Raw genomic sequence first — 26748 nt, forward strand, 5'->3', positions numbered from 1 at the left:
CTGCACCATGGCTGGAAATATTCAAATAAACGTGAACCACCCGAATTATGCCTTATGGTTTATGCGAACAAGGCCAAGCCAAACAGGCGAGATAGCCTATGCTGCCTGGCAACCATTTTAATTCAGAACTATAGCCTATCGCGAAAGATTTTGTAAATACTAAAATGATAAGAATGATCAGTAAATAAATGATTGAATGTTAATACTGAGTGTTTTTTGTGAATATATATATGTAGTAACCGTTGTAGAAAAGCAATTGACCACTCGAGGCAGTGGGTTACAGGGGATTTTACCACAGCTACGGGGGTTTTAGGCACTCCGCTATCGCGTCTGGCCTAATGGTGCATTCGTTTGTGGTCGCAGGTGGCAAGTCGCAAGTGGGAAAATACCTACCTCCGACCTGTGTGCATTCGAGCTATATACCATTATAAAACAGTTACCTAGTTATATCTAGTGCATTCGAGCAACTGGGGGCTGAGAAACATATCCGAATTTGCGACGAGGAAGTGCGAGTTCATGCGGTGTTTTATTTAATCATTCCTAGTAGCAAGTCGCAATTTGCCACCTCCGAGTTATAAACGAATGCACCATAACAACGCCCCGTAGCTGTGCTCAAATCCCCTGTAACCCACTGCCTCGAGTGGTCAATTGCTTAAATAAACTTTGCTGGGGGATCGCTGATCTTGCAACTTTTAGTGCTGAATATGTCAGTCTCTAATGTTTAAATGTATGGCCTGAAATGGCAATTAATGAATTGAGGTAAGTTGAATGTAATTTTGTTGTGATTTGCTAACATTTAAGAATAGCCGTTGGTTGTGGTTGGTCATGATTCCTGCGGGAACAACTACCACCATCACCACCACTGGTATCCAAGCAGGCCTGGGCAGCGTCTCTGATAGCTACAGTAGCTCCTACCAATGTTATAACGTTACCTCTACCGTAAAGCTAGCTGGGCATAGATGGACTATTTTATTGAATATCGACTGAGCTCCAACGTAACTACGGCAAACTAGCTAATAGTTCACTAGCTAACTAACGTTGGGCATATCTAACGTTAGCTATAGGTGACGTAAACTAACTTTCTCTGAATCTTGTAAGAACCAACCATGGATGTATAGGAACCAACACGCCCAATCACCACGCCTCCTCATCTTGAAGATGCTACCGTTAACTTTGTGCTTCCCTCCCTGTCTGCCAGCATAGAGAATTTTTCACATCCCACAATGTCCATTCTCCAGAACGCATCATATCCACAGAAGAGCAATATGTCATTTGGCACAATTCACTACCATTGGTTCAATGAGCCACATCAACCAGGGATCATACTCACTATTTTTGGGGCCTGTCTCTTTGGAGGTAACTTATCAAACTAGCTGATAGCTGTAGCTACTAGGTTAGGCCTACTGTCACTGTGCCTAGAATACTACTGTACAAGTTTACGCCAGAAACATCAGTTAGTCCGTATATATATATATAATATTGTTTTTACTGATTGAGAATGACACGCTTAATTGCCTTGAAAAGTGAGTGATACTGTAAGGTGCCTCTCCCTGTCCTTTCAGCTGTCGTCAGGACCCTGCAGGCTCTCAAGCTGCCCTACACAGTATTACTTGCTATGTGTGGGATGCTTTTGGGATCACTTAGTTTCCAATACCCAGAGGTATGGACAAGATTCCACAACACAATAGATTAAAATGCATTTTATTCTGGTAAAAAAAAAGGTGCATTATCCAGTTATATGCAAATGGAGGTTATCACATAACCTCTAAATTGTATTTTCAGTAAAGCTAAATTTGAATGTTACCACCTCCATGACATTGTGTCAACATGAATGAATATCAGAATATGTAATATTACATATAATAAATTGTAATTGTATTTTCCAGATCAACTTATACACAAAAGAGATAGCGAACATCAGGCCCAAGCTATTGATTCACACGTTCATGCCGGTGTTGATCTTCAGCAGTGCCTTTGAAATTGAATCTCGTATCTTCTGGAAATCCTTCCTACAGGTGTGCCTGCTTTCTCTCTTTCCTCCATTTTGACCGTCGGCTACTGTTGTTATTGTGATTGAATATTTCACAAGCAACAAAACAAACCAATGGTTATGATAAAGAAAGATGGTGAAATAATACTCTTTAAATGTGTTTTTAACAGGTGCTACTGTTGGCTGTGCCTGGATTTCTCATCAGTAGTGGTTTGATAGCAACGCTAGTTGTGAAAGTGTATCCTTACAACTGGGACTGGTATATAGGTATGATGTTCGGATCCATTGTCAGCACCATTGACCCCTCCATGTCCACCACTTTACTGCGCAGCCTTGGTAAGGGATTTTACTGCACTATATGTTTTGTGTGTAGAGTAGACTTGGGTAACTATTGTGAGTGATATGTTGCTTTTTCTATGTGTGTTTGATGCAAAATCGTATCAGGCCGTGCGGTAGGACAGTACAAGTTAACACTGTCTAGTCTAGTGTACTACAGGCAGGACCTCCATCTTCTCTTCCTCCTCAGGCACGGCCAAGCCACTGATCCTGCTCATAGAGGGAGAGTCTCTATTCAGTGATGCACACTCCTTCATTACATTTGGTGCTTTCAAAGATCTTGCCACTGTTATTACTCACTTTGAAGGTATAACACATTGAATCTGTACAATCTATATGCAAATCATACATACAATTATATGTTTATATTGTTTGTGTGTGTGTGTGTGTCTCATCCTACAGCAACAACGTTTACTATTAAGCTAGTGTTGAAAATCTTTGGGAGTCCTCTCTTTGGCTACATCATGTCCAAGGTCATCATGTTCTTGCTCTCCTATATCTTCAATGATGGACTGATCGAAATCACCATCAGTCTCGCAATGACATACATCACATTTTATATAGGTATGGGGCCCGAATTTGCTTGAGCAAAATATGCAATGAAACATCGCTTCTGCAGAATGTAAACATGATTTGGAGAGTGAGACATTCGTAATTTTGGAGATACATTGAGCGCTCTACTGTATTCATCATCATCATCATCATTACTAAGTTAGAACAACTATTTTCACTAGCAAGGTGTCTCCAAAATCCTGTTTTGTTTACATTTTGCACTTTGACATATCCACTTTCATTGTATGTTTGTCATTTGATGACAAGGAGTGGTTGTTGAACATTTTTGAAGTATTCTGGTTGTATATAATGGGTGGTGTTCCCTTCAGCGGAGTGGCTGGGCATGTCAGGTGTGATCGCAGTCCTCATGATGGGCCTACTCCTGGACACGGTCAACTTCAGCCCAGAAATAGAGGTGTTTCTCCTACGGTCGGTATTCGCTTATCTAACACTTCTAATATTTTTCAGCAACAAGGCAACTAAAAGTGCTTTACATGAGACATTAAAAGCATCAAGACAAAGTGCAACACATAAAAGGTCATATAAAACAAAAGCAAAAAAAGGACATTTAAAAATGCAGGAAAAATAAAATACAGAAATAAAGGTATCTTTCTCTTGTATTCGCTATTAATTCGCTAGTAACACAATCATGTGCGGTGTTGTAGCAAAAGTGCTCCTCCCATGACTTACATGCCTAAACAGATATATCTCTACTTAGGAGGGTCGCACACACGCAGGGTTTGGCCTGGGACTAAGCTCTCGACTCCATGAACGCATCTAGCGCCTTGAGCTCAAGTTATCAAACAGCTTCCTCATGTGGAGCCTCTTCTCCATTCATTGACATAAAACTGCTAGTCAACAGTAGCCTACATGATTGGCCTGACAACCTACATTATAGTCACAGTGTCTTGATGTGCCCTCACAAATGTTAGAGGCTGTTTGTTTGTTTTCTCATAAAAAGGAGCACCCATCAAAATGTAAGGAGCTCCAACAATAGGCCTATTTGTAATACAGTAGATTTGTTGTATTATAGCTAGGCATGAGATGGTAGGAGATTTTGACGGTATAATATATATATATATATATATATATATATATATATACACATACGCACAATGTCTTGGGTCAGTTTTGCGCTTTCCTCAGCATTAACCAATAGTTAGTGTACAAGAGAGGAGAGTGTGAGATAATGTCATGCAGATTGTGTATTGGTAACTGAAGCAATTTTATGTTGTGTCTTGCTACAAGAGATGATTGGTACTGTTCCACAGGTTCTGGGAGATGCTGGCCTTTCTGGCCAACACCTTGATTTTCTTCATCGTCGGTATTGTGACTGCCAGAGCCTTTCAACATATGTCCCTCAATGATTTTTTCAATATCGTAGTGCTCTACTGTGCATTGTACGTCATAAGGTAAGGATGAACCGTACAGGGTGCGACCTCCACAATCCATGTTGTTGGGAGCTATACTCCCTTTATCGTTTGCTGTCAGACGATCCTTGATTCTGAGGGCATCTGTTTGAGACTCTTTACTTCATTCCAGACTTGTGACTGTGATCGCCCTCTCACCCTTTCTGGTGAGGACTGGCTATGGCTTCAGCTGGCGTTGGGCAGCGGTGTGTATCTGGGGGGGCACCAAGGGAGCCTTCTGTCTCAGTCTCACACTCATGGCCTTCCAGTCTGACGATCTGGACAAAGTTCAAGTGAGAGATAAGGTGAATAGAGAGAAGATATCTCCCCATGTATGACCCCATGTATGACCTTACCTCTGCCTCTCCCCACCCTCATCCTCTGTGTGTAATTGCTTTTCTTGGGGACAGTTGCTTGATCTTTTGAACACATGTATGTTCACCTCACCCCAAGACATATCTGTCTTTCTCTGTGGTCCTAGGTGTTGGTCCTGTCCTCAGGCATGGTGGTCCTAACACTGCTCATCAATGCCACGACCATGACCAGGTTCCTTCAACTGATAGGTAAGGCCTGATGATGAAGGGCCCTTACCTCACTGATGAAAGGATTCGCCCTTTCCTCACTGACAAAATGGTGCAGGTGCTCATCCAGGCCCTTGTCATCTCCCGCCTGGACTACTGTAATACAATTCCCACCTTGCTGGGGCCCCGGCGTCAGCCATAAAACCCCTAGAACCCCTTTCCAGAAAGGGCACCTGTTCAACCACCCCAAGTTCTCCCACACAACCTCCTTTCTCCGTTCTCTACACTGGCTCCCTGTAACAGCTCACATCCAGTTTAAAACTCGCCTACAGGGCAATGAAAGGAACAGCTCACTCCTACCTCTAGGCCATGGTCAAACCCTACACCCCCTCCTGATTGCTACGCTCTGCTACCTCGGGGCGACTGGTTGCCCCATCACTCTAATGCTGTGTTCACACAGTTCGCCCAATCTCGCCGCGGGATCAATGGGTCGCCGCGCCAATCCACCGCAGAAAGTTCGAAAAATTTAACTTTTGCGAATGTCGCCACGTGGCGAATCCTGTCCCCAGGGATGTGTGATGTGTCGGCGCCGAAGCGCATGGCCATGTACAGCGCCGTGCAGCGGGTCAGGGAGAGCTCCCAGAACACCGTCAGCATGCTGAAGATAGACCGCTTCCTGGCCGACGCCAACTGGGAGATGGCAGAGAGCAGAGTCCTCATAGAGGACCCATACCATACCCCCGATGAAAAGGTAGAGTACAGTAGTGGTAGTGTGGCGCAAAAAGTTACACCGAGCTACAGTGAGGGAAAGACGTGCAGCAAGTCCGATGTATTTCACACACTGCTCCTACCGCCTCTCTTTAACAAGATGACGGAGCTCATCCTGTCACAATTTGGAAGCATGTCGTAGTCCCTCCTCTTGAACAAAATATTTCACACATTCACAGTCACAACATATTGGTAAGCACATCGGGTAAACACATGGAACATGTTCTTCTGCGCGTGCATTTTTGTTTTTTGCTCGTGTTGTACGGTATTTGTGTGTATGTCCAGGTGAGCATAGAGGAGTTCAGCCCCACGGCCAGGATGACCAAGTGTCCGGACTGCGAGAGGAACATTCCTTACACCCCGTCGCCACGGGAACTGGAGGACATGATGGAGGAGGCTCGAATGCGCCTGCTGAAGGCTCAGAAGGTCGGCTGCTCTTCTCCATGAGAACAGTATGATCTCACAACCCATAGTCTAAAGTTACATTGAGAGGTTACATTGTTCTTGATTCTTTAAATATATCCTTTATTATCGTAGGGCCTGATAGTTGGGCTTGTTGGACAAGGACATGCCATATTACATTCACCCATGGCATATTTTGAAAGCATGATTATGTTATTTAGAATGTTTAGTACATAAAAACAAGTGGAAACGAAGCATTCCTAACTCAAACTAGCATGGGGTCGAAATTTCCTTGCATGTGAAAATCAATGTATTTGATACGGATATTGCGTCAGAGTCTTCATCATAGCCGTTCTGCTTTTCCTCACTTTCCTCAGCGTTGCCCTGATGCAGACGCTCTGCTCTAGCACAGCACTACAATGTGGTTAGGATGAAGTATTAAGGCTTTGTTGAACTTTCAATCCACTGGGAACTATTGACCTGGGAGAATGTAATGTGTTTAGTGTGAGCTTAGGAGATGAGTCATGAAGAGTCCGATCTGACAGTTATCTAACATGAAGAAGCTCTTGATACCTAGGCACCTCAAATTACACATTGACCCATGGGGGTGCCTGTTAGCCACTTCTATGTGCCTCAACTACTTAGCTGCACTGATGTAGACCTTACATAGAAATACTGATGGATCTAGAATATGCCCAATATTTCTATCTTCCACACTTTGTATTTGCAAATGTTTGCATCTCATGTGTTACTGGCGGTCCTGGTTGGCTGTATGAGGCTCTGAACCTCCCTGTGTGTGTAGACGAGCTACTGGAAGCAGTACAGCTCGGGGATGCTGAACAGAGAGGCGGCCAGAACCCTTATCAGCACTGCAGAGAACATGACGGACCACAAAGGGAAGTAAGTGTCCTCCTCCCACTCAGGAGGAGAGGGTGTGTGGAGTGAATGTGCCTAACAGTAGATGCTGAACTACTACTGTACCGTACCAGGGGTCAGCTAAAGTCCTATCAGGACTACTACTGTACCGTACCAGGGGTCAGCTAAAGTTCTATCAGGACTACTACTGTACCGTACCAGGGGTCAGCTAAAGTCCTATCAGGACTACTACTGTACCGTACCAGGGGTCAGCTAAAGTCCTATCAGGACTACTACTGTACCGTACCAGGGGTCAGCTAAAGTCCTATCAGGACTACTACTGTACCGTACCAGGGGTCAGCTAAAGTCCTATCAGGACTACTACTGTACCGTACCAGGGGTCAGCTAAAGTCCTATCAGGACTACTACTGTACCGTACCAGGGGTCAGCTAAAGTCCTATCAGGACATACAGTATTGATACTAGACTGTATTGATGTGAACTGTGTTTACTATTGTATTAGTTAAACACATTAATAAAACAATGCTGCTACTTTGAGTTGACATGTGTTCATCCTACTCATCTGACTCATTGTTACATGGGAAAACATCCTTCCCTCTCTGGGAATGTTGAGGTTCTACTGTCAGGAACCTTGAACTCAGTAATTCAGTAATTGTAGCACTAACAGTAATCGCTCCTCATTATGTCCTTAGATGAAGCACCTGCCAGATGTGATCTTTTTTTAAAAATTTTCTTTAGCCTTTTTTTAATCAGGTTGGTCTCAGTGAGATTAAATTCTCTCTTCCAAGCAGCACAATATGTGAAATGGAAATAAGATATACATACATGACAGCATTTATCTAAACTACTGTATACACCTAATATACTGTATAACATATGTAGCTTATGTTTGAAAAAATATATGTATTTTGACTAAATTTAGAGTATTTGTTAATGGCAAATGATTTGGACTAAATTGAGAGTATTTGGTAGTGGAGAATGATTTGGACTAAATTGAGAGTCTTTAGTAGAGTTTATGGTAATGACTTATGTACAGACTTCTATGTCTCTGAGATGTCCTCTCCTGGTCCAGGTTCATGAGTGTCCAGGAAATCAAGAAGTACTGGGAGCTGAAAGGGTTCTTCGTCACCCTGAGGAGGAGGCTGGAGGACTGGCTGTTTGACGTCAAAGTGGACAAACTGAAGCCGTCCAGGTAAACCTCCTGTACTGACCAGGCCCGGCAGATTATCTATAAACTAGTTTATTGTAGATCAGGGAGATACAGTAATTACTGGGAGTATGATCTCACTGTAGCAGGGTCAATTCAAATTCAATTTAGATTTCCAGTCACGCACATGTTTAATGTGAACTGAAATTCATGAAAATATGCATATCAGTGCTCCAAATGTATAATTCACCGTAACAGTATGTTAGTCTAAATGAATCCCTAATAACATAAGACTTGCTTGACCATCTGCATCAAACTGCCCTGATGCCAACCCTTCTTTGTACATACACAAGCACTGTGCTGTCCCTCCAGGAATGCAAAGCTGCGTTGGTGCTACCGCGTGGTATTCAGCGTGCCATTTGAGTACTCCATCTACGTGCTAATCCTGCTCAACATCTTCCCCATCATCGTGGAGTTCATCCCAGAGGTCAGCGACCGCTACGAACTGGAACTCTCGCTGCTCAACTACATCTTCTTTACCTGCTACGTCCTGGAAGCCATACTCAAGGTGGGGGAGACCGTTGGTTGGTTGGTTGGTTGGTTGGACGGACGGACGGACGGACGGACGGACGGACGGACGGACGGACGGACGGACGGACGGTACTTTATCTAGTATTACATTGTAATTATCAACCTCTGTATGTTCGCGCAAAGCCGGGGATAAACTGCAATTTTTAAAATCGTAATGTTGGTGAATACCTCACAGTGAATGACCTAAAGTTTCAGTCCTACCCAGTCAGACCTTACGACATGCGTGCTCACACTGTAGTTAGTGTACTCACTCAACTATCTGTAGTAAGTTGTTATTGCTATTTTTATAGATATTTTTTTGTTATTTTATTGTTATTACTATTGTACTGTTTTATATTATTAATACTTAATAGACTTAGGATGTTTGCATTGGGGGACAAAGCAAAGTAAGAATTTCATTGTGTGGTTTAACCACTGTGTCTAACCATGCATATGACAATAAACTTCTAAAATCTTGAATCAGACCAGTTAGTATACTCATATAATACCAGTTAGCATACTCAGACAAGTTAGCATACTCAGACCAGCAGTTGCTGACAAGGTCTCTGTTGTGTCCTGTCCTCTGCAGGCGCTGGCCATGAGGAGAGCTTACATCTTCAACCACTGGAACCAGTTTGACCTCCTCATCATCCTCATGGCCGCTGTGGACATCTTCATTGAGAACTACCTGGGCGTCACAGAGACCCACTTCAACGTCCACATGATCAAGATCGTCCGTGTGTCCAAGATGTTCCGCCTCACCAGGGCGCTGCGCCTGGTCAAGGTACGGCTCGGACTATAGCCTGGAAGACAGACTTTCTTGCAAAAACTAAACTAAAATCCATTTTCCAATACAGTCTGGACTTCTAGCCGCCCAGATGGATTACAGTGGGCGGGAGTACGTAGCCTGGTACGACCACCCCGTTCTCGCAAGCTCACATTCTGTTTCACTAACGCAGAACGGTCTGGCCTTCGCCTCCTCCAGAGCGATGATGCCAAAATCCAGACCATACCGGGCCAATCAGGGACTGTGTTTTAACAGCTGTCCCGCCCCACTGTGGAAAGCAGCCCCTGATTGGTTTGTGTCCCTGCCGCTCGTTAAACAAACATGGCGGCTCCCGAATCAACGAGTGGTAACGTTAACGTTAGAAAAATAAATGCAGCTATAAGTGCAGTTATTGCAGAAATAGACTTAATCACAACACTTAAACAAGAACAAGACTATGCACTAGCGGAGTTTCTCGGTGGAAAATCCGTTTTTGCCGTTCTTCCGACTGGATTTGGCAAAAGTTTGCTGAATGCTGATTGGCTGAAGGTGTTTGTCTGTCAAGGCAAGTACCCCCGCCCACATAATCGCTCTCTATGGGGCGAAGGCCAGACCGATATTGCGGAGCGAAGCAGTGAGCTAGCTAGATCGGGATGGTCATACCAGGCTAGGCAGTACTTGCCTTGACAGACACACTCCTTCAGCCAATCAGGATGAGAACCTCTTTTCTACAATAACTGCACTTACGACTGTTTTTATTCTACTAACGTTAAAGCTCAATGAGATAACTTTTTTCTAGTTCAATATTCACCTTAACTTGCTATTTGTTTATGAATTGGCCTTAGCAATACCCTAAAATCATTTTTGTGACATGAGACTGCATGAGACCACGTGAATCTATTATTTTAGAATTTCTGTGTACTGGCTAGTACACTGGTGGGAAATCTTGTGGTGGAAACGAAAGTAATGCATTTTGTGTGTCACAATATCAATATCAATAACAAACACTTCTCCCCGCAAAACAAAATCTACATGCACATAAAAGAAAGAAGAACTGTATTTACCTACATTGAAGCCATTAGCCATCCTTCCAGAAAGTCCATTGAAGTAGCTACAATCTTCTAATCCAGTCTGCTCCATGCATGTTTGCAATCATATTTTTTTTACCATCATTACAGCGAGTGAGTGGGGGATTGTGGGAAGTGTGGTTCTTAAAATGCAGTGCCGATTTTATCACGACCAGAGAGGCCGTCAAAGTGCCGATTTATCTCATATTGCGTTAATGTTACCACTCGTTGCTTCGGGAGACTTCATTAGCCCGCTATTTTGCCAATGGCATGTATTTCACGTCAACATCTGCAGGACCCAATCAAGATTTATACCACAAACCCAATCAAGATATATACCACAAACAGACATCAATAGATAACAAAAAACAACACATAATGCTGTTCAATTTTCAAGTATAATCAGTCCATAAAGTGCTTGGCGTAGGAGGCACAAGCCAGAGTGCAGACAGTGCATAGTGCAAAAAACAATGACAGTCCCTAGTGCAGGGGGACATTCTGTATTGCAGGGGGGTCAGGGGCTGCGTCTCCAGTTAGGACGCAGTCCCTGATTGGCCTGGTTACATTGTAATCTCTGGAAATCGATGTGGTCCACACTGTAATCCTGCAAAAGGCAGTTTCTTTTTTGTGAGGAAGTCTGGCTTCCAGGCAACGTCAGCAATGATCTCATAGCTACATTTTTTGGGTATAAATTCATATCATATTCTTTATTAAATTGAATGTACATTATTTAGGATTAGAAAAACAAAAAGTTAGGTTTGGCAAATGACAGGGAGTAGTGTGAGTCCCATGTTTGAACGTTGTTGCCTCGTCTGTGTCTGTTCCAGATCATCATTCCCAGGCTGATCGAGATCATCAACCAGCAGATCCACAAGCAGCTGAGCTTCGGCTACGACATCGGCAAGGGCTACGTGATCGGAGAGGAGGACATGAGCAAGATCATAGACCACATCTCAGATGACAGCAGCATATCCAAGGTGGAATAAACCACTGTTGTGATATAAGTGTGTATGATTGGACTGTGTGTATCATAAACTAGTTATTATAAATATACACATGTGCTGTATGTAGGATTCACAATTAGTATAGGGTATTGAGAGTAGTCTTAAACTACATTTACACTACAGTCATATAACATTGCTGTCCAACGTCACATAGGTATTCCGGGGTAGGATTTTTTCATGCCTAAGAGAAAGATGACCAGACAAAATGACCACTTAATTGTTCTGTGTTGCAGAAACTGAAAAGCATCGTGGAGAAGAACAGACAGCATGCAGTCAGGGAGCTAGGTAAGACTAGAGGGAACATGGAGAATACCTCTGTATCTACGTATGGAGCTATAATTAAGATGATCACATTACAATATGATATCTGAATGGTATCAGCTGTATACATGTGATCCTGATTTACAGAGACCAGTTAGTGGACCTGTAATCAACATGTATCTGGTCATGCTACACTAGGGTTGCAAAATTCCGTGAATATTCAAAGTTGGAAACTTTCCATGGGAATTAACGGGAATTTATGGGAATTAACGGGAAAAACAGGAATAAACTGGGAATTTTGGGGTTATTTATACAAACTGTATTTACCTTGTCACATACAGACATAAATATGAACATTTTGTTTTGTCGTAGCAGACATGCAGACAAACATTTCTAATTCACATTTTAAAAATGTCATTTTTTACTCTATTTGTGAGTAGAACTTTAATGGATTCTACAGTCCTCAGTGTGCAGGACGCTGGAATCAGCTGTGCCTGTGATGGAAGAATGCACTGCACATGTGATGGAGGAATACACAGGGCAGAGTTGTTTTAAACAACATTGTTTTTAAATCAGGTTGTTGTAACCAAGATCATGCTTCAAGATCTAGAATTGCATTTTATGTTTTTTCCCCCCAACTAGGCTATGTTTAAGTTCCCTGTTCTAGGGGTCCACAATGGTGTAGCGGTCTAATGCATCGTGTTCCGGTGCAGCTGCCCACTGGGGACCGGCGGTCTCACCACATCTGAGTATGGCCAGATCCCAGAGGGAGGGGCCTATTGGGCCGCCACTCCCGGAGGGTGGTTAGTTTAATCTTGGCCTGAGAGTTTGTCACACAACGGCAACCCTGTCTGGTGTCGGAATTACGGTTTACAAGCTGAGAGTCAAGGAGTCGTCTCTCCCTGTCACATTGCCGACCGCCCAGGTTGTGTGACGAATCCTCAACAGTTAGTAGGGGGTAACTGGACACTAGCCCAGGGTAAATTGGCTACCAAATTGGGTGAAAATGGGATAAAATCCTAAAATAAATGTATAAAATAAAATTAAAAGTTGTTGAAAAAAGCTGTTATAGGCTACAAATAAAGTCAACATTTCCTAAATTCCCAGCTTAAGTTACCACTTCCAGAAAATTACCTGAAATTTTCCTCCCCTTTGCAACCCAATGCTACACCATGCAATCTCAGCTCAAAGTGTATTCAACATGATTTAGTTGCCGTGTAAATTTTCACATAATCCAAATGACAGTACGCTTGATCCCATGCTCTGTATGTGTTGAATGTGAAATACCTTCAAAACGTAGACTAAAGGCACTGGAAAGAATCATGTGTGTACCTGCGTAGCCTTGCTGTCAGGTGAAAACCTCTCATCTCCAAAACGGCAGGTTCTCAGAATGTTCCAATTTCAACATCAAAATCACAAATGATGCTGTTTAGAATACATGTCATTGGTCAGGGCCAGCCTGGGAGGCATTCAGTCAGGGCCAGCCTGGGAGGCATTCAGAGGTTGTAAAGAATAGTCCAGGCTTTCAATTTATGTATGAAAAAAATAATAATAAAGACTTAATATAATAATAAATAATAATAAAGGTTTTCACCCGACGGTCACAGATTGAATCCACAGCTTACCTTCTACAACATGATCTATCCAGCGGTTTAGTGCCACATACAGTTTATAATGTAGATTTAAACACAGAAGATAGTACATGATAAAGACAATGTGATAACTTGTTGTTGTTCCTGGTCATCAAGCCTTCATTATGGGGGGCTTGGCTGGGGGAAGATTAAGGCTATGACTTCATCTCCTGTCATGACGGTCTCTTCAGCCATCAACCATCAAAGGACATGGCGGCGTAGCAGCAGAAAGTGATGATTGTGTCTGACTCGGTGGGGTCTGGAGAAGAAAGGAATGGGCTGTAAGTACCAGTATATTGTTGCCTTTCAAAGCCTGTGAAGAGGACCTCCACTAGGCAGGTAACTCGTCTAAGTAGCGGCCCTAATGTGTTCTGGGCGAGGATACAAGGGCTCAGTGGGACACAGTGCTGTAATAACCCCCCACCATCCCGCTGCCCGCGGCTGATGGATCTTTCGGGAAACGGCGTACGCTCGTTAGCATTTAGAGAGCACACACCAGCTCCTACTGGCACGAGGTTGGAGGATATGCAGGGTATGCAACGGATTTACTTTCTATTACCGACGTGGACTGACGTATATAGCAGCGTTTGAAGTGTCTCTCGGAGGGGTTCTTTGTTGTTGTGTGACGACAACAAGTCAAGCCAGTTCACAGATGGGCTAAGTTTACCACCCAGACAAGGCAGGACAGGAGAGAATGAGGATCTAACTTTGTAATGGATCCTGTATCTCCTCCCCTCCTCTCCCGTCTCCTCTCCCCTCCTCCCCTCTCCTTTCTTCTCCCATCTCCTCCCCTCCCTTCTCCTCTCCTCCCTCTCTTCTCCCCCCATCCTCCCCTCAGGTCTGCTTCAGAGAGACCATCCAGAGATAGCCATCTCGGTGAAAACCAGACAGGCCATACGAGCTGTGCTGAACAGTGAGAGAGAGACCATCCATACTCTCGTGTCTGGGGGACTCTTGGACGACGTAGAGGCATCAAAGCTGGAGAAGGTGCTTCCACTTGCCCTCGTTTGCCATGTCCCTACACAAATGGTTGCCATGCAACCCTTTCCGAAAATGGTTGCCATGGCCCCGCCCCAAATGACTGGCTTCATGCTGCTTTGCTTTGAACGTAACACATGAAAAGATGGATTTAAGATTTCCGATGTTTTTTCTAGAAGTATTCATACAGACCCCAAGTGGTAATAATGTGGTTCCTACGCACACTTAGTGACGCACATCTGATCGAGTTCTAGCCACGACCTCCGTACTGATGAGTCGACCCTAACCCTAACCCTCCTGCCTCAGATGATTGAAATCAAGATGAAGAAGTTGACCAAGTTCCCCCCGACCATCCCAGCCCCCACGGCAGATGAGCTGCTGCACAGTCTACCATGGCTCAACAAAGACGACAAACAGATACAGTTCATTAAGGTTACACGGCTCCCGTCTTTCTAATGGTTCATTGACAGGCTACTGTTTCAACGCCCTGGTCTGGCCTGGTCTAGCTCCAGCCGGTCTGTTTCCCTGGCATAGATCGGCCTGGTCTAGGATCAGTGGAGATTCTCCATAGCAGTTTCTCTCTGCGTTTCCTGATGGACGTCTGTTCTTCCAGAGGGTGGCCAAGCTGCTGTTCTTTGACTTTGGAGACATCATCATCCAAGAGAACGACATCCCTCAGGGAATACACCTCATAGTCTCTGGCATGGTGAAGGTACTGTGTATGGGTGATATATCTCATAGTCTCTGGTATGGTGAAGGTACTGTGTATGGGTGATATATCTCATGGTCTGGGGTATGGTGAAGGTACTGTGTATGGGTGATATATCTCATGGTCTCTGGCATGGTGAAGGTACTGTGTATGGGTGATATATCTCATGGTCTGGGGTATGGGTTTCACTTTCTTTCTTTTTTTAAACTAGCAGGGTCCACTACCCATGTGTGTCTGAGCAACAGTGAGAGTTGATTGGTGATTGACACTTTTGAGCCTGATAGTCACCAAGTACAACAGAAGAGTTGATTGGTTGATACTTTTGAACCTGATAGTCACTATAAGTACATTACATTTGAAAGAATGTCCTTCATATGAGTAGTCAAGTTGTTATCATAGATAACAAAATAAAAACTTTTGGCAGTTAAATGTATTACTCATCGATAGGTAATTTAGTCGTTGATAGGTGATTTTAAAGATGTTTTATTTGTACAACTGATCACCTCTCTTACCTGCATTAGAACTCAGGACAGAACACAACAGCAAGGGCACTGTGCTATTATTACAGTATGTGCAAATTACACTTAATCGCTTGCCATTTTGTTCACCTTAAAATTGAGCACATTATAGGCCATTTCAACACATTACTGTGTGACACTGCAATTATGGGTTATTAGGAAAGATAGGGAGTAATGGCCCTTCTCTTTGTATGGACACCTTTTGTGATCTTATACTCTAATAGAACATCCATATACCCATATTTCTATGCGTCTTTTCTCTAAACCTCAGAATACTGAATGGTCTAACATGTTTAAGCCAAGGCTCGTTTGTATTAAGAGAGTATTAAAGAGTTTGGTTTCGGGAGGTTTCAACAACATCAAGCGGAGCTCTTTACACATTGGTGAGCTGCTCTAATTACATTGTGCGATGTTTTGAGTTGTCACTGTGTTCCAAATGTACTGTGGGCGCGGGGGATAGGGGCAGTTTGGTTTGTCTGTTGGAGCAGTGTGCCTAGAGGTGGGGCTAGTGGTCCCTTTCTTCCGCTCCTCTCTCCCTAAAATGCCCCCGACCCCCTCTCCCCAGACCCCCAGACGCAAACATACAGAATTTCCCAACAGTGTGGGTGTTAAAGACCCTCGACCTAGAGACCTACGCCTCTCTCCTGTCTCATCCCATTACTCGGCTATGAAAAGATCCAGCCTCAAAACACAGCGATGGGTATAGCCGTTAACTCCTGCATACTGTAGCAAACCTCTCGGTATCTTTCACTCTATCCCTCATTATCCACAAATTATGCACTGCGCCACGACAACTCATTTAGTTTTGTGTGAGATGCGCGTGTATAATTGAGACAGTTACACGCCACGTGGCTCAGAGCCAGCAGCGTGATGGGTACGACAGTGATGTTCTTCGTTACCTCATGTACTGTTTGAGCCCCGGTCCATGTTCCCTCCTGGTCCCCCGTCTTTCTCCTTCCTCTTCGGCAGGGTTCTACTGGTGCTCGGTGCTACGGGAAAAATCCACCCGCCTCAAAGCTGAGAATGTTCAGATGATTCTCTGCTTTGATACAATTAGATTTGCATTACCCTTTGGCCCCAACATGTGTATGATTAAGTACCTGTGCTGTGTGCCCCCGCCCCTCCCCCTCCATACCAGATCACAGGCAGAAGCCCCAACCTAGGAGGGAAGAAGGCCAGGGAGAGCACGCGTCTGAGGGACTACAGGAGCTGTGGAGCCATCCTGGGAGAGCTCAACTGTCTCACCCAGCAGCCAATGGAGATGACCGTGGTCTGCGAGACCGCCACACAGGTCCGGCCGTAGACCCGAACCAGGGGCCGATGACCCCAACATCAGTCGACCTCTAAAAGCCCCGTCGCCCAGGCACATGTGGTGTACTATACTTCTCTTCAGTTACCCTGCATGTGCCCAACAGTTACCTGCCAACTCGTGCGGATGATTTTGAGTAAAGTCAGACCAACAACACTATAGACAGGCGTGATGGCAGACAAGGACAGATTTGTTGTGTTTATTGTCAGTTCAAGGTCTTTGTGAAGACAGAGAAGGCAGATATTCAAGATGTTCCTGGACTGGCTCTTTACCTCCAGTGTTTTGAATCCTCCCTAGACGTGCTTCATAGCCATAGACTCCCTGTTCGAGGCGTTTGACGTGTTCCCCGAGTACCCCTCTCTGGAGTACAAGATCTGGCTGTCCCTGGCCGTCAAGATCAGCACCAGCACCCTCATGGAACACATCTGCTACCAGGTAGCCCTGGCCCACTCACACACACACATCTATCGTAAACTGAGCTTTAACTTCAAAGTGCCCTCTCCCTCTCCCCCGCTACGTCTCTCCTTCCTCCTCCGTTCTCTCCCCTCCCCTCCCAGGGGTGGAGCTACCCCAAGATCTGTGCCCACCTGTCACACGCCTACCTGGTGGACGTGGAGGTGAACAGGAAGTTGGACGTGCATGACGGCAGCATGGATGACGTGGTGGTGGTGTACGGCAGCTGTGACGACCTCCAGTCCCAGGTCTCCTACGTGGCCCCCGCGCTCGTCAGCAGGACCACTCACCAGGTCACCGTGCTCGGCTGGAATCACACTCGCACACCGGGTGTTGTAATGTCTGATTCCGCCATCAGTTTAGCTTTGGACTCATCCGAGTTAGTCTCCTACTAGAACATGGGATACATAATAGGCCCATAGGCTATCAACGGGTTTTGCTTGACATTACAAACAGCATGTACCGGTGTTTAGAATCTGACGGTTGCATCGTGCACCATTCTACAAAATACCAAATTACAACCAGCAGTGTCATTAAGGATGTCATTCGATGAGTTTTTTTCTCGATAATTTACACACATTACACAGCGCTGAAAACACACTTCTTAGTAAAACGTCCCAAAGCTTAACCATCTCACGGCCTGCTCATACTGGGCTTATACTGCCCCCTGTGGGACATGTAGCCTCAATGCAACATGGTCCTCTCCGTGTCTCGGTCCAGATCCTGGGCACGGCCAGCACCACCAAGCTGCTGGTCATTCCTAGCGCCCACGCCGAGGTGAAGACGACCAGCTCAGAGGTGCACCGGCTGGACAGCCTCCCCTGCCTGAGACACGCGGCTCAGAGGAGAGGTCAGTAGAGACACCCACACGGTACCCCGCCTGTCAAATCAGCCTGGAACCTGCTCTCTGGAAAGAGTTCATCTTCTCAATCCCAATCTCATAGCATCCAGGCACGATAGATCAGGACTGCTGAGGACAGTAAGTGGACATACATCAACACGTACAGTAAGCCAAGAAGTGTGTGAAACGGAGCACCCCCAGTGAGCAGTCCCATCTGTCTGCAGGTGAGATCAGAGGAGGGTCCACTAGAGACATGTCCCACTACAGACTAGCCCAGGCAGGGGAACGGCCTAGCTCACGACCAGGCATCCAGATCAAATGAGACCGGACTGTACTAAGCCATTTCTGATATGTTCATAGTACTTTTATACATCGATGTTCAAATGTATATAATTCTACTGGGTCAGTAAACCTGTTTATTCAGCATGTTCGCGTCACTGTTTGTAGCTGAAAACACCCTCAACTTCAACATCTAGAGAGATCTGGGATCAGAGAACCTTCTGAAGTTAACTTCAGGTTAGGTTCCCATTATATTGTATGGATTCGCTCCCAGTCCAAATAGTAGTTCAGTAACAGCATTCAGTTACCTCGCTAAACAGAGTACTCAGGCCTGGGCAAGCTACCAACTGATTTGATGCCTCTTCTTTCAAATGGTTGCAGCCTCTTGACAACTTGAAGAGCCTAAATCCTGACATTGTCATGAATAACGTACTGTACCAGCGAGACCGTCTGAAATAAGTGGAGACACACCAGTCATGAGCAGAGTATTTACAGTAAGACATCATTCATCAAACAAACCCTGAATCAATGTCAGAAAGGTCAAGAGGAATTAGCTTCAGAAGTTCATACACAAGGTGATTTAATTATCTGAGCAAGAAAATGGGGGGAGAACAGGATGGTCTCACTGGGCTAGGGGCAGACCGGTACTACTAGAGTTTGTCCCCTTTCCGTCGCAGATACATAAATACCTTTTTAGAAAAAAAGAAGAAAAAAAGAAAGAATCAATAATTGGTGCATGATTGAAGCAATGCCAATAGTCTCCATCACATCCCCGCGGTTGTGCAGGCAGACATGAGGGCTCAGTTACAGGGGAGCAGGTGGAGATCAGGACTCTCATCACCAGCCTCCACAGCGTCAGAAACTGGCTAGCTACAGTATCTACCCGGTAACCAGCTACACGCGGCCGGTAACCGGCTACACGCGGCCGGTAACCGGCTACACGCGGCCGGTAACCGGCTACACGCGGCCGGTAACCGGCTACACGCGGCCGGTAACCGGCTACACGCGGCCGGTAACCGGCTACACGCGGCCGGTAACCAGCTACACGCGGCCGGTAACCACCCTCTACAGTCCCGCCTCCTTGGGGTTGGTTCAGTTTAACCTTGTCAAAGGGGTGAGAGGTGGAGAAAACGTGTATGGCTCTTAGTAACACAACATTATCATCTACCTTAATAAATTAAGTTAAAAACTATACCAAAGGTTGTCAAATCTTGCTCACGTTGAGAGGATACAAGAAACATTTACAAATAATACCCGTGGCAAAATAAACCTTTTTGAATATTTAAAAATTATGTTGGATTCCTTTTTAAAGTCTGCCTTTACTTGAAAATTAAATATCAGATTTTGTGCTGGAGAGAAAAAGCCTATCCAAAAAACAGCTTATTGTTTTGGTCACGCTGACTAAAGTGTTCCAATCGGTAATATCTCAGTTACTCATCTTCCGTTTCTGTATACATTTTTCTTTTTATAAAATATTTTATTCATACAATCATTTTTTACTATAGCAACATTACTATTTAACTTTGAGTGGCAAGATATCAGACAGATCACCTCATAAGAACAATAGTATATAAACGAATGCAAAAAAAAAAAAAAACACTGTATCCATTAGAGTACGTCTCTCTTTTCCCTCTCCCTCTCCCTCTCTCTCTCTCATTTCAGTTCCAACTTGTCTGTACAACTGTCTGTAATAATAGCCTAATATGAATATTGCTGGTCCTGATCTGGTGGTGAAGTTAAGTGCAGCGGCTGCAGCAGCTCTGAGTCTGGACTGGCACTGCCCCCTGCTGGTGAGCCAGGGGAGGGGCGGTGCGTGGCAGGGACAGGCTGGCGACGGCGGCGGCCGGCCACACCTCATGCCGGGCCGTTCACTGCTGCCTCCGGCGAGGGAACGCTCTGCTCTGTTCTGTTATGGGAGGGAGGGGAGAGGTCAGATGAGAGAAGTGGGAAGGGTTAGAGGAAATACCGCTGAAAACACGCTACGCTAGTGGAGACGAACGGCTCAGGTCAACCCCGGCCTGATTCAGTTTCTTGGCGGTATGCGTGAGGAGTACAACACTAGTTCCCATCCAGGCCCGCGTTCTCCAACAGAGATACTGAGGGAGGAGGACAAAGGGCCAGAGACAGACGGCTCGTGTGTTCACACTTACTTGGCTTCGTCCATCGCTGTTGCTTCTAAAGGACCGTTAAGAGCATCACTGGGAGCTTTTGATTTCTCATCTGTATGTTTTGCACTGCTGAAGGAGGCAAGAAGGAGTGGAGATGTGAGACGGGTACAAAGTCCTGTCAGAAAATGGCTAACTAACAGCTAGCTAACTAGCGCCCACACAGACGCACGACTGACCTTGGTTTGGGACAGTTGGTGGCAGGCTGGGGTGACATGAGGCCAGTCTTCTCTGGCTCGCAGCCTTCCCCTACAGCGTACTTCGCAGATGGATCCTCTGAGGTAGACGACTTCTCTTCCTCACTGCAGAGAGAACACACACGTTTACACAGCTCTGGAAATCACACGCACGCACACATCTAGCAGACAGACCACCCACCCTCCCACACACAATATAAAAGACAGGATAGAAGCATGCAGAATGGGACAGACCACATCAAAGCAAATAGGGGGAAAACAAAGGTGTTGAAATGTTAAAAAACAGATGCAAGCATCAAAATGTACAGCAAATGGAGAGAAGCCAGAGTCCAGGCTGGTGACGTCTAACCCTGGTTACTTCACTCTGAGAGGAGAGGTGCTTGCTAAAGCAGAGAATCAATTGATTGGCCTAAAGACAGATTAAGAACCACTCTGATTGGTTGAAACTAAAGCCAGCCATCAGTCTTGCTTTTTGTCATAGAACAAAAACCCTTGTTGAGGTGCTTAACTGAGGTTCCAGCCAATTCCATAAAATATGTTTGAAATTATAACATAGATATGAACTTAATTTATCCCTGAAGGGAAATTCACTAAATAGATAATGGATAATTAAATCACTCAAAATCCTTGAATTACATAATGCTAACTAATCAACTCTACTATTATTATGTAACATAAATGCCTTCTATCTGCCAGTAGCATTTTATTTTTGAGCAGTGCAAGTAGGGTCCAGTCAGAGATCAGTAGATGGTACTGTTGCTAGGCTAGTGCAGCGGTGTCATCTCTCTCCAGTCTAGCTCAGCTCACCTCCCCATGCCACTGGCTGAGAGCCACAGCCAATGAGACGCCAGCACGGAGAGGTGGCAGATACAGTAACGGGTAATGACAATAATGAAAACTACTTTAACCAATCCACACCCACAACTGAAACTGAACAACCAACAGAAAGTGAGCCAGGGCTGGTCCTGAGACGGCCCTGGCCAATCATGGCCCGTTTTTCACGACGCCATTGGACAGCGGACTGACGACATCTGAGAGTACATGCAAATGGAGATGGCAAAAAAAAATAAACCAATCAAAATAAAACTCTGTGGCTGACATGAAAACAAGACATGGCAGACGACTGCCCCCCGATTGGCTGTACATACCGATAAGATTTCAACACTCTGAAGGCACACCCACGCACGCCAGAGAGAGAGAGGAAGCTCATGTTGTAAGTGTTGCAGTTAATCAGAGGGAAGGACAGTCGTTTCTTTTGGTTCTCAAACACAGACAGAACAGCAATGTAGGACCTGCAGACTTAGTGATCCATCCGTCCAGACATACATAGCAGATACAGCAGAGACATGGCCGTCACTCTTGGGGGGACATCCTGTCTGAACTCAGTCAACTCAGGAGGTGAACTGAAAAGTACAACTACAACCAAGAAACATTTGTAGATAAATAGAACAAGAAATCAAAGAAAAATGTTCCCTTTCAAGTGTAATTTGAACGTCGTTCTAGCTCCAGGACTGACTGAATTCCGACAGATGTGACCCCAGCCGTGATCTCTATACAGGACAGGTGTAGAGGGGCGTCAGTCCCCTTGATTGGCTGGAGCTTAGTGCAGGCCAGGAGGGGTCAGAGGTCACAGGGCAGTAGGGCCGGGCCACATGCGATGGCTGACAGGTGAAGGACTGAGTCATCATTTCAGGGGAGGGCTGCGTCTCAAGTCATTAATGGATTCCTTTCCTCTGGGCCTGACACCCTGCAGTCGAAACCAATGGTAGTGGAGGAAATGTGATGAGGAAAAGAAGCCACTCTGGCATATTCAGACACAACCAGGGGTTGCATCTCACAAGTCTTTCTTCCATTTCTCTCCTCTGTCTATGCCTAGTTTCCAAAATGCATTGGAGGAGAAGATTGGAGGTTCCGACCCCTCAAATCTCCTCCTCCGATGCATTCTGAGAGGATGACGGGGAAAGAGGACACGAGGAACCCAGAACACTCTTGAGACTCAGCCCTCAGAATAGGTGGGAGGTGGGAGCGGAGGCCTGGTGTTTTTTCTCTCTCTCAGTGTCCTCACCTCTTGAACACAGCAGTTTCAGTTTTGGCATCTACAGTAAGGCTGACTGTCTCTTTCATGGACCCGTTGGTGACCGTCTCGGTGATGCGGTCGTTGGCCGGCTCCTCCTCGGCGTCCGAGCCCCCCCCGGCCTTGGCTCCCGGGGAGGGGGGCGGCTGGACCGCTGCAGCCTCCCATGGGTCTGGGTCTGGGGGTGCGCGGAGAGGACAGCGGGTTAGGGGCGGTGCAGATACGCAATACTGTAGCCTGTATGAGAGCTTGATGTGTGCACTGATCACTCGGTGATGCTGTAAATGAGGTGCATGCACCTCAGTGTCCTTTCGAGTTTAAATTAAGGTTTGAATGAAAAGCTGGTTCACAAAGTCAGATTGATGTCCGTTAGCATCTCATGATCATTTATTTATTATGTGGCCTTAAATCCTACCCCAGCTGACTCGGCGCTTTCAACATGACGCTCGTTAATTCCGTTCATCAATCAATAACCAATTAAGCAGCCGATCAATTAGAGCTGAGAAAGTGTCTGTGGGCTGAGCTTACCTTCTGGCTGCATGGGGGCGTTGACGCCCAATGGGTCCATGGTCTCTATGCTGGTCTCCATGGCGACCGGGGAGTTGCTCCGCAGGGGGTCTTTGGGGCTGGACGGACAGAAGACAAACTCAGAAAATGTACTGCAAGTAACAGGAAACACCCGAATTACGTTAAGACTCAAGGATATGCGAAGGTATAAACTAAAACCTAAAGTCATCCATTCCCCCCTCCATCTTACTCTAAGCTGTTGGGAGTATGGTGTGTGGGTGTGTGGACGCAGAGCAGGAGACGTGGGATTGAGAGGAGTCCCTTCACCTGACGGGGGTGAAGTTGGAGAAGTCGGCCCAGCCGGTCTCTGTGTCGCGGGCGGCGTTGGGGGAGCTCCAGCCCGCCGTGTCTGGGAGGATGGCCGGGGAGGAGGCGGGGCCGGGGCCCGGGGCGGGCGCCGCCATGGCCGTGGAGCTGCCCGTGTCCATGGGGATGTCGTCGAAGTTGGCCGTCCACACTGGCCCTGCAAAGACATTCACGTCACGGTCACAGGGATGTACGGCGGGTTTAGCGGCCAGATCCGGCGCGCACACGTCCTACTGATCCCAGCATCAGCACAACACCCCCAGGCCTTACGTTACCCTTCGGCTGGTGAACTCACCCTCACCTGTGTCCACCTCCATCCTGTCGTCAGAGCTGGCGCTGTTGGGCTCAAAAGGATCCCTCTTCACGTCCTCCTCCTCGGAGTCTGTGCTCTCCTCACTGTCCGTGCTGCCAGAACTCCTAACGCGCACACAACACACGATCAGAGAGAGGGAACCATTAATACCATTCAATCAGAGAAGAGGTATAAAAGGACAGACGTCATTGCTAGTAACGCAACATTCACTTCCTGTTTCTTCTGTAGTTATGAGGCTATCGCTGCGTTCCAGTTGTCCCGGAAGTTATGATTCTGAGCTGGGAATGACGTTACACCCGAGTTGACTGTGTTCCTGTTACTACAAGTCCATAAAACCCACTTAGGCCTGATCTTTTGTTAGCAATACGAGTTCTAGTCATAGTAGCCAAGTTTGCAATACCCGTTGATAACAACTTCTATGGACGTGCAGAAGCAACCCAAAGCAGCCAGGCACAGGCACCACCATCACCTAGCGACCAGATACTTCAACTCCACAGCAGAGGTCAAAATGGCCTTCACCAGGGTCAAGGGTCAATCCACACACATACCTGGCTTTGTTAAGGGCTGTGCAGAGCAGCTGAAAGATGTTTACAGACATCTTCAACGTCACACTCAAGTCAAGCAGTAGTTCCTACCTGCCTCCAAAGGGCCACCATCATTCCTGTGCCTAAAAAGTCAAACCCTGCCTGTATAAAGGAATCCCGCCCAGTAGCCCTCACTCCCAGTCATGAAGCGTTTCGTGAGGCTTCTAATGAAACACACCAAGCCCCGTCTCCCCGCAAACCTAGACCCCCGACAGTTTGCATACAAAGCCAACCAATCCACAGAAGATGCAATATCCACCACACAAGAAAAACACCCACGCCAGGATCCTCTTCATCCATTTCATCACTGCCTTCAATAACAACAACAGCTGGTGGTAGGGATGGGTATCGTTAGGATTTTATTGATACCGGTATCGGTACCGATATTGCTTATCACCGGTACTTATTGATACTACTCTGCCACTTTGGGACTGATACACTGCCTGGGTCGATGGGACTTTCTGTCTCATTTGGCCTTCATTTACATAGTGGACTTTCAGTAATATAGTGATCATGTGTGATACTACACTGGTTATGGCTACTTTTGACACATTGGCAAGCTCACCTACGATGTTTCTCTTTTCAACTGCATGCCAAGCTGGTATGAGGATGTCTGATACTGTGCCTCTGGAAGGGGGGTGGTAACTGGGGTTAAGGGCTGTGGTCATCTTCCTACAGTAACAACAGTTAACAGTAACTGTTAACGTTAACAGTTACCAACATCAGAAGACAGACTAAACTGTGGTTACATTACTTATGTAGCTAGCTACAGCCACCGAAAATATTTTCATTTCATCATCTCACTCAGAAAATGTCCGCTAATCACTATGCTAATTTTTGCAATGTTAAACTCCATCGACTTATGCTAAAAATGTTAGCGATCTAAAAGTCTGATTTTTGTCATTACTTTTTGGGGTCGTCTTTCAGGAGAGGCGGGAGGGCCCATTGGGGGAGGCGGGTTGCCCCTCCAAGGCAATGGTAGGGGAAATACTGTACAGACTTATTTAAACGATAATGAGTGTCACCTGCATCTTTAGCCTGGCTCATCCGCTGCTGCAGCATTGCCATCAGAGCCACTAGTGTTAGCATTAGCCGCCTCACTAAAGCAGTCAAACACGCTGCACTGCTTCACATTTACCGAATGTGAAACTTGTTGCTGGTGTTACCCCCATGATGTAACATTTTACATCATTTGCATTTAGCACCGCCGGTAGATTTGATGAAGTACCGTTTTGCCCTGTCCACCATGCCTACTTCTTCAAGAAACCTACTAGAGAGGCAAACAATAACAATGTAACTTCATCGCCTGTCACCAGCAGCTTCGTCAGGATTAGTGGACGAATGCCAGCTGCGTTGACCGATTTATTAAACGACATGACTCCAAGGATTTATGAAACGAATAGCAGCATAGTTACCTATAGCAGCACCATTTGTCCATGAGCTTATCGATATTTCAGTACTGACCCAATTACGTACCGGTACCAAAACAATACCGGTTTCTGATACCCATCCCTAGCTGGTGGAGAAGCCAAGCTTTCTGGATGTGGACACTGGCACCTGAAACTGGGTGCTTGACTTCCTGATGCAGAGGCAGCAGACAGCCAAGGTTAGGGGCCACACATCAACATCCATTTCAGTGAGCACCGGCGCACCCCAGGGCTGCGTCCTGAGCTCCCTGCTGTTCACCCAGCTAACCCATGATGTAATGGCCAGATTCAACACCAAGCATATGATCCAATTTGCTGATGACACCACAGTAGTGGGTCTCATCAGCAACAATGATGAGTCTGCATACTGGATGGAGGTGGAGCAACTAATAAGAGTGGTGCAGATCCCACCACCTCTCCCTGAATGTTGATAAGGAGATGGCGATCGACTTCAGGAAGGCTGGCAGGCCCAATCATTTACCGCTGACCATTGATGGTGTCGCTGTGGAGAGGGTCAGTACCATCAAGTTCCTAGGACCTGGCGGACGATCTGACCTCATCCATCAACACCTCAGCCATCTTCAAAAAAGCCCAACAGCAGCTCCATCCCCTCCGGAGACTAAAAGGGCAAGTCTCTTCACACCAACACTCACCACCTTCTACAGGGGCACCACTGAAAGCATTCCAACCCACTGCATTAGTGCACCTCTCCCCCCTCTGCTGGAGATT

General features: G+C 46.0%; 2 protein-coding genes across 9 annotated transcripts in view; one reads left to right on the forward strand and one right to left on the reverse strand.

Moving 5' to 3' along the window:
- Nucleotides 1–825: 825 nt before the first annotated feature.
- LOC311320950 (sperm-specific sodium:proton exchanger-like) lies at nt 826–19533 on the forward strand (the record flags this gene model as incomplete). Its single annotated transcript, XM_084452817.1, has 27 exons — nt 826–865; nt 1563–1660; nt 1887–2015; nt 2161–2326; nt 2517–2633; nt 2729–2890; nt 3208–3307; nt 4150–4290; nt 4421–4592; nt 4769–4850; nt 5378–5559; nt 5862–6002; nt 6781–6878; nt 7926–8045; nt 8373–8568; nt 9160–9354; nt 11231–11380; nt 11641–11692; nt 14138–14286; nt 14584–14709; nt 14891–14989; nt 16643–16795; nt 17111–17248; nt 17371–17559; nt 17987–18116; nt 18211–18245; nt 19240–19533. The coding sequence occupies 27 exons, from the start codon at nt 826–828 to the stop codon at nt 19531–19533; spliced, it is 3654 nt and encodes a 1217-aa protein (XP_084308943.1).
- The window catches only part of ppp6r3 (protein phosphatase 6, regulatory subunit 3), a 30715-nt gene continuing 22964 nt past the window's right edge, over nt 18998–26748 (reverse strand). For 5 of the 8 annotated variants that reach the window (XM_084452912.1, XM_084452915.1, XM_084452914.1 and 2 more), the window contains exons 19-25: nt 23991–24112; nt 23657–23852; nt 23351–23448; nt 22814–23000; nt 20731–20853; nt 20537–20623; nt 18998–20292 (exon numbers count right to left, since the gene is read on the reverse strand). In XM_084452912.1, the coding sequence (XP_084309038.1) occupies nt 20241–20292; nt 20537–20623; nt 20731–20853; nt 22814–23000; nt 23351–23448; nt 23657–23852; nt 23991–24112 (865 nt within the window). In that variant the 3' untranslated portion in view covers nt 18998–20240. The remainder of the gene's footprint in view (nt 20293–20536; nt 20624–20730; nt 20854–22813; nt 23001–23350; nt 23449–23656; nt 23853–23990; nt 24113–26748) is intronic. The other 3 variants (XM_084452916.1, XM_084452913.1, XR_014630860.1) reach the window with 2 other exon arrangements.

Source organism: Borostomias antarcticus (genome assembly GCF_949987555.1).
Source record: "Borostomias antarcticus genome assembly, chromosome: 18".
Classification (NCBI taxonomy): Eukaryota; Metazoa; Chordata; class Actinopteri; order Stomiiformes; family Stomiidae; genus Borostomias; species Borostomias antarcticus.